General features: G+C 39.1%; 2 protein-coding genes across 2 annotated transcripts; both read right to left on the reverse strand.

The window, feature by feature from the left end:
• Nucleotides 1-2,802: 2,802 nt before the first annotated feature.
• On the reverse strand, nucleotides 2,803-3,753 carry LOC102475040 (olfactory receptor 51I2). Its single transcript, XM_006162535.1, has one exon. The coding sequence runs from the start codon at nucleotides 3,751-3,753 to the stop codon at nucleotides 2,803-2,805; it is 951 nt and encodes a 316-aa protein (XP_006162597.1).
• Nucleotides 3,754-12,808: 9,055 nt separating this feature from the next.
• LOC102501921 (olfactory receptor 51I1-like) lies at nucleotides 12,809-13,742 on the reverse strand. Its single transcript, XM_014593294.1, is given in 2 exon segments — nucleotides 12,809-13,685; nucleotides 13,687-13,742. Coding segments are annotated over 2 exon segments (933 nt in total).
• Nucleotides 13,743-14,914: the final 1,172 nt, after the last annotated feature.

Consider the following 14,914-nt stretch of genomic DNA (forward strand, 5'->3'; position numbering starts at 1 on the left):
TGGTTAGGTATTATGTTCTCTGACCTTCCCTTACAAAAGAATGATAAAACTGTGAGGAAGAATGAATGGAGATCAAGCCTCTTGGCCATACACATTTACCTAATCAATACCCAGAATCATTTCAACAGACCAAGTGAAAGTGTCCAAGGTCTCTAAGATTACGGTGGAGTGATAAGATCCCTCACAACTAGAATAAGGCTCTTACCTTGCTAGAGGTCTTTAGAATTTAGAATTCAAGCTTGAAGTTAGTTTATATTTATATAATCTTTATGGGAATAGAAACTCATTTTTCTGACCACAACAGACATTTTCAAAACCTTATGATAGTTTCACTTCTGAGGGGCAGATAGCCTTGGGCATCATGGATTTTGTACTAGTAAAGGGTCTCATAGAGGGGATAGGGCATGAGTTTTAAGCCACCAGGTCTGGGACGCAAACCGTGGTTGACTACATGGGAATCCAGCGACATAGCCATTACGCTGACTGCTGGTCCCCATTGATAATACATTTCAAAATACATGCTCAACAATTATGTAAACTTATGATAAAAACTTCAGATAATGTGAAAATGTTTGAGAAGTTTATATGGATTTTGTTCTTGCAGGGTTTTTTTAAATTATTATTTTAGAGCATATATAAAGATCTAATCACCACTATTCTAAGCAAAGTAAATAATTTTTAAAAGTCACTGTGTAAAGATGATTCCACTGAGCTGGATGCTGATGGGCTGGGAGAACAGCACATGGTGAGGAAAACATTCTTATCATTGGAGTGAGTGAACTTGAAAATCTAATGTGAGTTATTGATGATCTACAGTCCTATCAATCCACTCTACATAGACCTGGGCTGCTTAGGAGATGAGAGAATATGGTTTCTCATTTGACTAAAGTTCCCAGGAAACCATGGGCAACCACAGGCAGAAGCAGGCAGGAATAATTAGCCCCACGCTTCTAGGACTGAGGGAAAGGTGGGGTCAGGACACTGTTAAGATTTTACTCACTACATGGTATGATGAAGCCCCTGAGGGCTGAGGGGAAGGTGGGAAAGAGGAGAAGGAGATATCCGGGCACAGTGATACCAGATCTATTTTGCAATAGATAAAAACAGAGTTTGGGGGGTCAGCACATGTTACAGTGGGTAAGGTAGCCACATCCCACATGACTGACTCAGAGACTGGAATCCTGGACCCTGCAGTTTGAGAAACATGTCGGGAATGTGTGCATGTGTGCCTGAAATCCTGAGAGGCGAATGGAAGAGATGGGATTGTGGTGTAGCCACATAATGCCATGGGGTGATTTTTCACTTTTGCTTGCTTTCTCTCTCTCTCCTCCTCTTCTCTTTCTCTCTCTTTCTTTGGTGAGAGTACATACCCTATAACAAAACCAAAACAAACAAACAAAAGAAAAAAAAACAGATCCTGGGATTTTATTAAAGTAGAATTTGTTGACTTTGCAGGAGTCTTTGGCATCTGTAGCCTGGGCATTGTGATGTTGCCAATATTTTACTTTATGCTTTAATTGAAATTATAGTCAGTTCTCTCTCATTCTCAGAGCCTCCTACTACATAAATTTGGGTGTGAAGACCATTGAATAATGGGGAAAATTTGTTGCTTATATAATAGGTTGCTTCATGGGTAGGTTTATCATTTAATTTATTGTTTGAACGAGGATATTTTGAAAGAAGGTGCAATAAATAATGATGCCAGGCTAGCTCTAATGGCACAGCAGTGATTGGTGATGCACTTCATAGGAGAGGCTGGATTCCACATGTTGACAGTTGTTCAAATCCCCACCCCAGACAGCATGAAACATGCCAGGCACATGAATGATAGCCCAGAATCTGCTGGACTGGAAGACTGAAGGAAGGGCATTCAGCATGACCAGACCCTGCAGAGGATGTTTCTCTCTTTCTTTCTCTCCTTCTCACTCTCTTTCTCTCTCTTACATGTGCTCAATCATGAATAAAGAAAAATATTGAACAGTAATGATGCTAAGAGAATAGAATATCTGGGCAAATCAGGAAATATGCTCACTTTACTCAAACCAGAAAATATGTTTTCCTAGCATGCTAGGGACATGATCTTTCTTTATTGTGAGGTACTTCTAATCTTTACTTAACCCATAACAATGGAAATTTGCTTTATTTCAAATCAAGTATCATCAAGGCACTAGCCTTTACTATTAACTTACCATTTGTCAGGCTCTTTTCACTAAGAGTTTTGAGGGAATGAGGGAAACAAAGGTTCATGATTTCAAAGCCAGTAGTGGTGGTTAAGTGTGTGGACCATGCAAGAAGCATGCTGGATCCCACATGGCCAATTGCATGATTGGATTGAAAATTATGCCATACGCATGTGCATTCATGTCCAAAATCCTAAAAGCAGAATGGAGAAGAAGGGCTGCAATGTAGCTATCCCTTCTGTGATGATTTCTCATTTTCCCTCTCTCTCTCTCTCTCTCTCTCTCTCTTTCTATCTCCGGTGAGTGCATATACACTAAAGCAAAAACCTAAAAAAAAAAAAAAAAAGAAAGAAATGTAAGTTCATGACTTCTGACTTCTACCTTCAAGCTATATTTGGTCAAAGAAGAAATGCTTGCACATGTATACACAGAGACATATATATGTAATAAAATGTGAGATTAAAAAGGATTTAGGAATGACTTGTGATTCAGATTCAAGCTCGTGACAACACTGACTTCATTCCTCTTCCTCTGCCAAATGCCTAGTATAGAGCTTTACCTACAGCAGAAACAGGGTTAGAGTTCATAAACTAAATGACAGTGCCTGCCCCATTGAGATGACTCAGCGTAATTCTCTCTTTGGGGAGAACAAGTTGACAATTCCCTGGCGGACTGGCCGAGTCTTAACACTATAGATGATGGGGTTAAGCACAGGTGGCACAAAGAGGTAGATGCTAGACATGAGTGTGTGGACCATGGGGGAAGCATGCTTGGCAGCACGATGCATCACAGACACACCAATCATAGGCACATAGTATAGAAGCACTGCACAGATATGTGACACACATGTGTTAAGGGCCTTCCGCCGTCCCTCCCCAGAAGCAATGCCCAGCACTGTGTAAAGAATCAGCACATAAGAGACCACAATGAGCAGTGAGTCCAGCCCAAAGGTGGCCAAAACAATTGCCAAGCCCAGGATGCTGTTGAGCTTAGTATCAGCACATGGCAGCTGGATCAAGTCTGAATGCAGGCAGTAGGAGTGGGAAAGGACATTGGTGTGGCAATAAGGCAACTGTTTCAAAAGGATTGGGAGTGGGGCCATGAGTGCCACACTTTTCAGTGTAATGCCCAGACCCATGGAGATGATGCGGGGTAGGGTCAAGATAGTTGTGTAACGCAAAGGGTTGTAGATGGCAACAAAGCGGTCATAACTCATGGCCAACAAGACCCCTGACTCCATGCAAGAGAAGGTGTGAATGAAGAACATCTGGGCTAGGCAGCCATCAAAGTCAACCTTGTAGGCATCAAACCAAAGAATGCCCATAACAGTAGGCAGGGTAGACACAGAGACGCCCACCTCAGTGACAGCCAACATGGAGAGGAACAGATACATGGGCTCATGTAAGGCAGGGTCTGCCTGCACTGCTGCCATAATTAGGCTATTTCCCACAATGGCCACGATGTACATGGTGAAGAAAATGATGGAAAGCAAGCCATGCTGTGCCTCCAGTCCTGGGATGCCAGTCAGGAAAACAGATAAGAGGTCAAGACTTTCATTGCTCTTGGCTCCCATGCCACCAACAACAGAGATCAGTCTTTACCTGTCATTAAATAAAAAAATAATAATAATATTACCTCCCACCTTTTGATTCATCACATTAGTTGCCCACCTCAAAAAATTGAGAAAGGAGATAGGGGATGTAGGGACCGTTGGAGTCATCTACGTCATTCTATATTAGACACTCTTCTCTCCTTTTATTTTGCTGAGTTTTAGAATCTTAAAATGTTACACATAAAGGAGATAATTCAGAATGTTCAATCTTGCTAGAAACAGCATAGCCTAAAAATTAAAAGTAGAAACTTTAGGGTAAATCAGGCCTGGGTCAAAATCCATACTCAGTCTAAGTGACTGAGTCTAAATGATATGTGATGTGAGCAACTTATTTATTGCCAACCCAAAATTTTGTTTTATTTATTTTAACTTGAAAAATGAAGATTATAATACTATTCTCTTGTTTGGCAATAGAGAAAGAATGTGCCAATTAATATCTTATATTCATTATTTTAGAACCCTGAAAATAGATTCTTGAAGATTTTAGTCTGCACCCCAATTGATAGTTGACACCCAACCTTAAGCAAGTAACTTAACCTTTCCAAGCCTCACTATCACCATTGGTTAAGTTGGGAATAAAAATACAACTGCCTCATAGAGTTTCTATAAATGTGAACAAAATACTGCATAACATTTAAAGCATTGAATAAATACATTTTATTCTTAGGAAGCTACTAAGATCCAGAGAGGAAGAGTGAAGATACTTACAGTTTAAGAGTCAACTTTTGCAGAGAATAAATTGTAGATTATATCAATTGATGCTCCTTACAGCTTAAAAGTCAACTTTTGCAGAGGTTAGATAGTAGATTAGATCAATTGACTCTTCTTATAGTGATATTTTCAATTCTACTTTAGAGATGAGAGTAAACCCAGTCTGATCTAGATTTGAGTTATCGGAAAGAATTGAGTTTTAGCTCTGCCAAGGTGGATCTGAAAAGATAAGGACACTGGGAAAAATTCTAATTTCTATGGGTTCCTATCATACTCAGAGAAAGTAAAATATTTTGAGTCAAAGTGAGATTCAGGTTTTAGAAAGCTAAAGAGGGGGTAAATATAAATATAGGTGATAGAGGATATGGACATTATAGGTGAAAATTATACTAACACACAAGTGAGCTTTGAGTTTAACTGAGTTTAGAAAGGCTATCAAAGGGTAATGGATTCAAAAATGAGCAATTTTGACTTAGAATCCATGGAAATATTAAGGATACTGAGAAGAAAAATAACTGTCAGTGGCCAAGAACTCAGAGAGAAATAGCTAACCTCCAATCAGAAGATAAAAATAATAAATCATGCAATATAATGCAATGAAACATAATGCAATATAATGAAGTCATGTAACATAATATATCAAATCTTTTTAAATAAACAACAACAGTGAATTAGGGATATACAGTCATAATTGGTATAAAAGCTGAATTATCTCCAATCATCAGTTCACTCATTCATCAACAGATTAACGTAACTGTGGAGCTAATGTTTCATATCAACTTCCCAGAGATGCACCTAAAGGAAGAGAAGGGGTTGGTATGAATATTTTGAGTCTACCTAATCATCTCTCCTAAAGATCATTTATTTTTATTTTTTTAAATAATTACTTTATTTAACTTTATTTATTTATTTATCCTGTCTCACCTGAGGCTGCTTATCACCAGTAAAAACTCATCTTCAACAGGGAGTAGCTGGGACCAGCATTTAGAGTAATGGCTATGTCACTGGACTCCCACATAGTTGACAGTGGTTCGAGTCCCGGACCCAGTGGCTTAAACTCACACCAAGCGTGTATGCGTGCATGCCCAAGATCCTGAGAGGAGAATGAAGGAGAAGGGATTGCGGCGTGGCCATCCCCCCTGGCGGGGTGATTTCTCGCTTTCTATCTCTCTGTCTCTGTCTGTCTGGCGAGCACAAGCGCCCTATAGCAAAAACCTTTAAAAAATAAAAACAAAAAAACAGAAAGTAGCAAAAAAATCTTGGAAGCATCAACTGTGACCTATGTAAGGAGGAATATTCAGGGTGGAGAAGAGGAAGGGCAATATGGAAGAGGCATAACTGAAAGAAATTTATTGATTTTCGGGTGATGAAAATGATAATCAAGGGGGAAATTGCCTCACTACCAAGCTGCTTCATGAGTCTCATAACAACCATGTCCACCAACTTTCCTGAAACCAGGAAGGGGCTGATCTAAATTCTAGTTCTTTCAGCCATAAGTTCTTTCCTCTGAAACCCAGCATCCAACCTTGTAAAGTTAAAGTCACTTGATTTTCCCTTGCAGAAAAAAAGAACTAAATGGTAGGCAGAGATGTTATTTCTAGACTTCTAGGCAAACTGGGGGTTTGGTGGCAGGAAGCAAGAGTTAAGTGACCTTTAAAAATGACCTCCTCTCAAAAGATGTCTACCTGACATGCTCTCTAGAACCTGAAACAAGAGAGAGAATTCTGAGAGATTTCCCTTATCAGAATGTTGCCCATGCTCAACTTAAATACTCCCAATATTGGGGAGTTCACTGCATTCTGAAATCACTACCCTGGTGAGATTTAACTGATTTATAAAGTGCTTTCTTGGACTTAAACTTGCTTTCTCCACATTAAAATGTGAAAGACACAGAGACACAATGATATTAACTCAGTATCACCCAAATATCATTCATCATAGTATCTGTTATCTTCTTGAAATACACATATTAATTTGTAAAATATTTTTACTTGTGTAATTAAGTGTTTAATGTCTGTATCTCCTACTAGATTATAAACTACATCAAAGAAGGATGATTTTGATTGCTTTTGTTGTTTTTTTTTTCATTTAGTTTTGTTTGGTTTTACCACTCTATATCCAATACTAGTATAGGGTTGAGTACATAAGGGATGTTTAATAAACACTTTAACTGGAAAACAAATGAATGAATAGTATACAAAAATTTCAACAATGGTACTCTATAATCTTCTCTTCTTCACATTACCTATCTTAAACTCCATTATATATTTCTCAAAGTATCTGACTTTCAATTTCTGCACCATACAAGTCCTCCTGTCAAAATGACTGAAACTCGCTTTCTCCACATTAAAATGTGAAAGACACAGAGACACAATGATATTAACTCAGTATCACCCAAATATCATTCATCATAGTATCTGTTATCTTCTTGAAATACACATATTAATTTGTAAAATATTTTTACTTGTGTAATTAAGTGTTTAATGTCTGTATCTCCTACTAGATTATAAACTACATCAAAGAAGGATGATTTTGATTGCTTTTGTTGTTTTTTTTTTTCATTTAGTTTTGTTTGGTTTTACCACTCTATATCCAATACTAGTATAGGGTTGAGTACATAAGGGATGTTTAATAAACACTTTAACTGGAAAACAAATGAATGAATAGTATACAAAAATTTCAACAATGGTACTCTATAATCTTCTCTTCTTCACATTACCTATCTTAAACTCCATTATATATTTCTCAAAGTATCTGACTTTCAATTTCTGCACCATACAAGTCCTCCTGTCAAAATGACTGATGGATAGTAAGTCTAATATGAATCAACAATGTGACATGTAGCTTACAACTAATCTGAAGTTCTCCTAACACTATTTGAGTAGAAATTATAACTTTCTCATCGGTGGCATCTAATTTTTTCTATATATTTTCCTATTTTATGAAATTACACTTATGCTTTTGTTTTTCTTGTCATAATTTGAGTTATTTTAGAATTATACTTGTGCCTGGGTTATTCTTACCTCTCTAGCACTTCATGTAATTCTGACACAAAGACTTACCTGATAAATTATTAATAAATAAAATCTCAAATATACTGCTTAGACCATAAATGAAGTACATTTGTTCAGTTCTGGGTTCCATATTCAAGATAGGAACTAAACCAAATGTGACATATATAAAATGTAAGAATTAAGTCATAAGAAGGGCATGGAAGAGACAAGTGATGCTCTGTTTTGACAAGAGGAGACTGTAGTAGAGATGGCTGGGCATGGGTAGGACAGTGGTTAGTGACAGGTGAATATCACAGTGAGACAGGCTGAGGTTCATGTAAGGAATATTTTTCTAAAGGTCAAAGATTCACAATAAAATTCTAAGTTCCAGAGCAATGGGGATGTTTAAAGAGTGTATAAGCTTTCATGGGAATTCTGGAGGCAGAATGCCAGCATCTGCTGAGTTGGGATTAAAGGCCCTTTCAAATTTTCTATTGCCTGAAGGCTTGAGATTCCAGACCGTCAAGGTCTCTTATTTTGTAATAGATGTCCGCAGCTGTGGATTTGCATGGAACAGAACGGAGGCAAGTTTTTTACTTTGGCCATGTGATCATGTGTTTTTCAGTGAATCTAGCAGCCCTATATGAAAGTGGGTGGGAGACCAGAAGGGCATTTGAATGAATATTGTTCTATAGAAAACTGACATGAAAATGAGATCCAAAAACTTTTCTTTACTTTTTATTTTATATTTTATTTTATTTATTTTTGGTCATAAACCTCTCCATCATAGACCAAACAAATTGTGGCAACTATGGAAAGAAACATAAGCATTGACAGAGACTTGGTCAAAGGTACAAAGACAAGAACTGAGAACCATACAGAAGGACAGGCAGAATTGTAGATAAAAACACTCTTCTTGTTCACATACCTAGAAAGCACAATTGGATTCAAACTCACCTGAGAGAGCTTTGTGAATTGGCAATTGTATTGGCAGAGGGCTAGAGCTCACAATGACTGCAAAATGCACCTCAAGCAGGCAGTAGCCAGGAGTGGAGGCAGACTTTATGTCACAGAATCACAGTTCCCAGAGGTCCTGTTTTGCCTGAATGTGATGTGCTGGTGATGGAGAAAGAAATGCAGTCACATCTCGCCTTGGGAATAGAAAAAAATAAGAAAAATTAAAACAAAAGAAAACAAAAGAAAACAAAAAAACCACTTCCCCTGGAGACACTTCCCTTTCTTCACAGAAAACATGAAATTCCATATTTTTACTTATGATGGAGAGGATAGAAACAAATTCTTCCCAGTGCCAGAGCAATACCCATCCTTGCCTGGAACACACACCAGTTATTGTCTCAAAATTGGATCTGTGTGCCCAGAACTCAAATCCCTGCATTCTGTTTATTAATTTGACCAGACCGAGACAGAAAGAGAGAGAGAAAGCAAGGGAAATTGAGAAAGCAAGCCTCCAAGTCAAGAACCCAAACTGTGATCAGCCATGCAGGACTCCAGCACATTAACCACCATGCCACCTGCAAGCCCCATGGTTTAAAAACCCACATTCCAAGCAGATTCTACAGTTTGAAGTCCAGTCAGAAAACTCCAGAGTTTGGATATCAAATAATAGTTTAGAATACAGAGAGAACCTGAGTTGAAATAATAGAAAATATGACGTTGGTTGTATTGATCTGCTTATACCTATTGTTCCCAGTTCTGACTCCCATTACCTCCTCCTCAACCCTACACCAAGTTCCGCACAAATTCAATGTCTCTTCCAGGAGAAACAGTCTAAAGCACTAAAGGACCGTATGGTTCAAAGTTACACAGACCTTCAGTTAAGTCTGGGATTCACAACATGCTAGCTTCAAGATTTCAGGAGACTAACATTTCTATCACTTGGGACCTGATCTTTATAGGATAATATGTATCTGCAGGAAATACAAATTTAAATGAGAAAAGTAACAGATTTTTGTTTGTTCATTTTGAATTGAATGTGCCACACTTGATAATTATCCTCAACATTAATTCTGCTTCAGGTTTCAATTTCAAATTCCCCAAATACGAGAAATTTTGGAGAATTTTTCCCCCAACACCTAGTCTGGTTTTTTTTGGTTAGGATTTCTTATGTATTTCTTCCATGAACAAGAGAGATAACGAAAAAGAGGTACTTCCAACAGTGTCCTCACCTCATTATCTACCCCCAACCTCGGTCAGCCAGGATCACGTGTACAGGCGTGCATTCCCAGAATGTTCAGGGAGACCTCAGAATGCAGACCTGGTACCTCTCCACATGACCTCAGGATCAAAGAGAGCATTATGTTACCGCTATTCCACCATTGCTGGTCCCATTATACATCTCATCTTACCTCTTCCCTGTTTCAGTTTCAAGTAGAGTAAGGGTGTTTTGAGGGAGGAGATAGTAGGAGCACCCTTCACTTTTCTATCAAGTGGTGGACAAATGGTGGATAAGTGTAAGGCAGCAAACAGATGATCATAAAGAAAATTCACCCTTCTCCATGTCAGCTCTGCAGGACCAGAAGGGCAACTGGCAAAACACCCCTTCTGCTTTCCACCATTATTAGAGGATAGGTTGAGTCACAAATAACAAGTTGGGAACCAGGAGCTAGAATTCAAGAGAATGTAGATAACAAACTTTTGAGTGAAGTTAAAAAGAAAAAAAAGAAAAAGAAAATCCCTAAATACTCATTCACTCTGATAAACATAATGTTAAACATGGTATCTGTGCAAATCTCAATGAAAATGGTTTAGTGTGTTAAAAGCTTTTGTGGGAAAGTCATAACATTTTTTTTCTATGCAAAAATATTTTTTCTATGCATATTTATAGAGAAATAAATATGCCCTGTGGAGTGTGAGTGGAACTCTCCTCAATGGAGCTAAGCCAAGATGGACACAACCTGCAGGTTTGGGAGAAAAGAGTAAAACTTGGTCAAACGAAACATATTTAATGAAGGAAGTAAGTAAGAGTGCTTACAGAAAATAAGTTAATAGAGTTTCAGGAATAAAAATTAGATGTCAAAAGAGTCCCTGATCAGGGGAACATTAAAGTTGTATTTACAGTCTCCTAACCTAATCGCTAATCTAATCTCACTGTGACAACCGAAGGATTCATTTTCTCTTTCTTTCTGTAGTTTATATTTGACTATATGGCAGCCATAAAATTAGAATTTGCTTTAATTTGGGATGTCAGATGTTTAGGATGGCAGGCACAGAAATTGCAGTCTGTTGATGATAATGTATATGATATCTTCGACTGGACTGATGTGAAGTGTATTCTTGTTGGGTAAATTCATTTTACAAGCTGTAGTGATGTATAATGATTGAATGTATAAAATAAAATAGTTTTAAAATAAAATTGCTAAAAAAAAATGCATAAAAGATAAAGGAATCACATCATAAGGCAATGGCTGTGGAGAGGCTGGAAATTATTTATCAAATTCTCCTCTGGAGCTAATTCTGTGTTCCCCCTACACCGCATCATGGAGATAATAAGATTTAAGTCTGTATTTTCTTTCACCACCTATATCATATACTTTATTGTACCGTAGTCAGCTTCTCCTGACTTCAGAAGTCTTTTATAAGCTAACCCGGGCAATCTCTCAAGACCTCGTTTCCAAGTTGCTCATTGAGAAAACTCTCCTTTGTCTAAACAAAGTTTTCTTTACTTTTTTGCCAATTTTCTAGACCCATATTCTAGTTTAAAGGTTCTCAACCTTTAACATTTATCAGAATAACTTGGAGAACTTGTTAAAACATGAATTGCTGGATCCTACCACCCAGAGTTTCTGACTCATGAGGCTTAAGAATGCTCAGAATGTATATCCTAACAGGTTTCAAATGACGCTGACGATGATTTGGAATTCAAACACGGAGAACCACTTTTCAAAATTCCTATTACTTGTGACTCTCATTACTCGTTTTGTACAGAATATTACCAACAACCTAATTCTGAGAGCTATTTGAAGAGAAACACTGTTGGACCAGGAGATGGTATAAGATTGCTGATGTATGAGTTCCCACACAGTTGGCCATGTTTTGAGTCCCGGACCGGCAGCTTAAACTCACACTGAGTGTGTGCGTGTGCATGTCCATGCCCAAGATCCTGAGAGGAGAGTAAAGGAGAAGGGATTATGGCATGGCCATACCCCTGGGGGAGGGGGGAGGTGATTTCTCACTTTTTGTCTCTCTGTCTTTCTCTCTCTCTGGTGGGCAAAACATGCCCTATTAGTAAAAGTCTCTCTTTAAAAATGAGAGAGAAATACTATGTGTCCAAATCTTTACTCACCCAGAGCTCCTATAAAATGCAATTCTCATTCAATAGGTTTCATGTAAGGCCTACAATTCTGTTTTCCTTACAAGTTATCAGGTATGTTCACATTACATTGGTTAGACCATACTGGGAGTAGTACCATTCTAAGCATTTTTGCTTAAATGTTTCTTCTTAGGCAGTTATGTCTGCCAAGATCATTTCTCTTCCTTCTCTCTGCCATCCTGTATGAAGTATTCATTCCTCAAAATCTATTTTTTTTTTTTTGGAGAAGATTTTGCTATAGGGCGTGTGCACTCACCAGACAGACAGAGAGAGAGACAGAGAGACAGAAAGCAGGAAATCACCCCCCAGGGGGGATGACCATGCCGCATTCCCTTCTCCTCCATTCTCCTCTCGGGATCTTGGGCACGCATACACACGCGCCCGGTGTGAGTTTAAGCCACCGGGTCCGGGACTCGAACTGCAGTCAACTATGTGGGAGTCCAGCGACATAGCCATTACACTAACTGCTGGTCCCTCAAAATCTATTTTATACCACCCAATAAAGCCTGTCCTTATTATCACAAACCAAATAGATTTTCTCTTCTTGCATAAAACACAAAGCATCTATTACATTTGTCTGTCTTTAATATTAGTCATTTCTCTTACCCTGCTGGTAGTAGAATTATTTGTGTTCAAGGCTATTTGTCCTGTAGAACTTCCATTATTCTGACATAGTCAAACTAACACTTTTCAGGATATCTGTTACTCTTTTTTTTATACCTTCCTTTGACATGTCTGTTGGCTTAACTGTATGGCATACTCACCATTATAACATTCTTAGCTACTATCACAAGGATTCTCACTCAGTAAATGTTCAGACAAGGTGTATATAATTTTATTGACTCAGATATTCTTTTATTAGTTTCACAATCACAAATATAAGGATCTGTGTCCTCTTCCTCATTGTTTTAACATTCCTCAATTTGGCAAGCAGATCTGTCTTTCCTCCACAGAACCTCTCTCTGAGGGATTGCAGTCGTCCTCAGGCCTGGGATTTAAGGAAGATTTTAAGGATGCCTCTGCGGATCTCCTTGGTCTTCACACTATAGATGATAGGGTTTAACAAGGGGGGTACAAACAGGTAGACATTGGACATCATGACATGAACCACAGGTGGGGCACTTTTCCAGAAGCGATGGATCATGGAAACAGCAATTATGGGCACGTAAAAAGCCAGTACTGCACAGATGTGTGACATGCAAGTGTTGAGTGCCTTGAGCCTCTGTTCCTGGGATGCAATGGCCAGCACAGCTCTCAAGATCAATGCATAGGAAAGCAGGATGAAAACTGAGTCCACACCATAGGTGAAAATGACCACAAACAGTCCATAAATATTGTTAATGTGGATGTCTCCACATGCCACTTTCATGAGATCTGGATGGAGACAGTACGAGTGATGCAAAACATTTCCCTTGCAGAAAGGCAGTCGTTTCACCAGAAAGGGAAAAGGGAAGAGAGTGGTAAAACTCTTGGTCAGGATGCCCAAGCCCATAGCCATGATGCGGCTGTTGGTGAGCACAGTAGCATAGCGTAGTGGGTCACAAATAGCCACAAAACGATCAAAGCTCATGGCCAGCAGTATGCCTGACTCCATGAAAGAGAAAGTGTGAATGAAGAACATCTGGACGAGGCAGGCATCGAAGCCAACATGGCGGTAGTTGAAGCAGAAGGTGGCAAGCACAGTGGGAAGTGTAGAAAGGGACACTCCCAGATCATTGAGAGAGAGCATAGAGAGGAAGTAGTACATAGGCTGGTGCAGAGCAGGATCCCGGACCACCAGAACGAGGATGCTGAGGTTGCCTATGATGGAGATCAGGTAGAGGATGCAGAAAATCAGGGCAACCCAGGCTTGACCTGTCTATGCCTGTCAGCTGAAGAGTATCTGGCTGGAAGGGGGTGCCATTGAAGCCTGGCATGGCAGACAGTTGGGTGAACATAGATGGGGAATAAACCCAAGGGTGTGTGTTGGGGAGTTCTTCACTTTCTTTCTTTCAGATATCCTGTCTCCAACAAAAGGTCAGAGATTGAAAATGTTTATCTGTGTCCTTGCATCCCCCATTAGACTCTGAGATTTTTGAAGAAGGAACTAAGTTCTACTCCTTCCTGTGCCACCAGCACCCGGCATGCTGTCTAGGCCATAGCAGAAACACTGCGAATGTGTGCTTATACCATGGCAAGGTATAACACAACATGAACAAAGCTCTCTATTGTTTTTGTTTTCGTTTTTTGGTATAGGGTGTGTGTGCTTGCCAGAGAGACAGAGAGACAGAAAGCGAGAAATCACCCACCAGGGGGGATGGCCAAGCCTCAATACTTTCTCCTCCATTCTCCTCTCGGGATTTTGGACAGGCACACACACTTGTCCAGTTTTAAGCCACCAGGACCAGGACTCAAACCGCCATCCACAATGTGGTAGCCCAGCGACATAAACATTACACCATCTGCTGGTCCCATTATTCATCCCTTAATCCATTTTAGCCCATGTTTTCTGAAAGGATATTTTTCTTTTCATCCCAAAAACAGGCCTTCACCTTTCTAACCACATTTCTTGTCACATATGTCAGAGACCTCTTCCATGAATCCATTATATCTTCGATCTTTCCCTTTGGTCTCATTTCTTCGGCAGTAAGTGTGTCTAAGACCATCTTGTCATGAAAACAGGATAACCTTCCCCTCTCCAATGGCCACTCTATGACTCTTTCCTGATTCTTAATGAAATTTCTCAAGAATTTGTCTCTGAATACAAAGGAAGCAGAGATCATAATTCAATTTTTTAATGTCTGGTTTTTTGGGGATTTTTGTTTTTTTTCAATTTGATTCTGAGATCTTCAGTATCAAAGATTCGATCTTAGGGGCCTAACCTTCTACCACTGTTTAGTTCATGATATTGTGCCTTCCACATTCTCCCCCTCCAAAGTGAAACAATTTTCTCTATGGTTATCAGTATCCTATTTGTCTCTAGATCTAATGAAGACCATCTCTCCTAATTCATTTGACCACCCTGCAAGAATTGATACTGTGGTAACTCACCTTTACAAAATTACCTTCTTCTAGGCATCATTTCTCCACAGGTCTCTTTCTACTTTGG

The sequence above is a fragment of the Tupaia chinensis genome, unplaced genomic scaffold, assembly GCF_000334495.1.
Source record: "Tupaia chinensis unplaced genomic scaffold, TupChi_1.0 Scaffold140176_1, whole genome shotgun sequence".
Classification (NCBI taxonomy): Eukaryota; Metazoa; Chordata; class Mammalia; order Scandentia; family Tupaiidae; genus Tupaia; species Tupaia belangeri.

Bases quoted from the DNA above. Each gene is read 5' to 3' on its own strand.
- LOC102475040 (XM_006162535.1), bottom strand. From the start codon at position 3,753: ATGGGAGCCAAGAGCAATGAAAGTCTTGACCTCTTATCTGTTTTCCTG.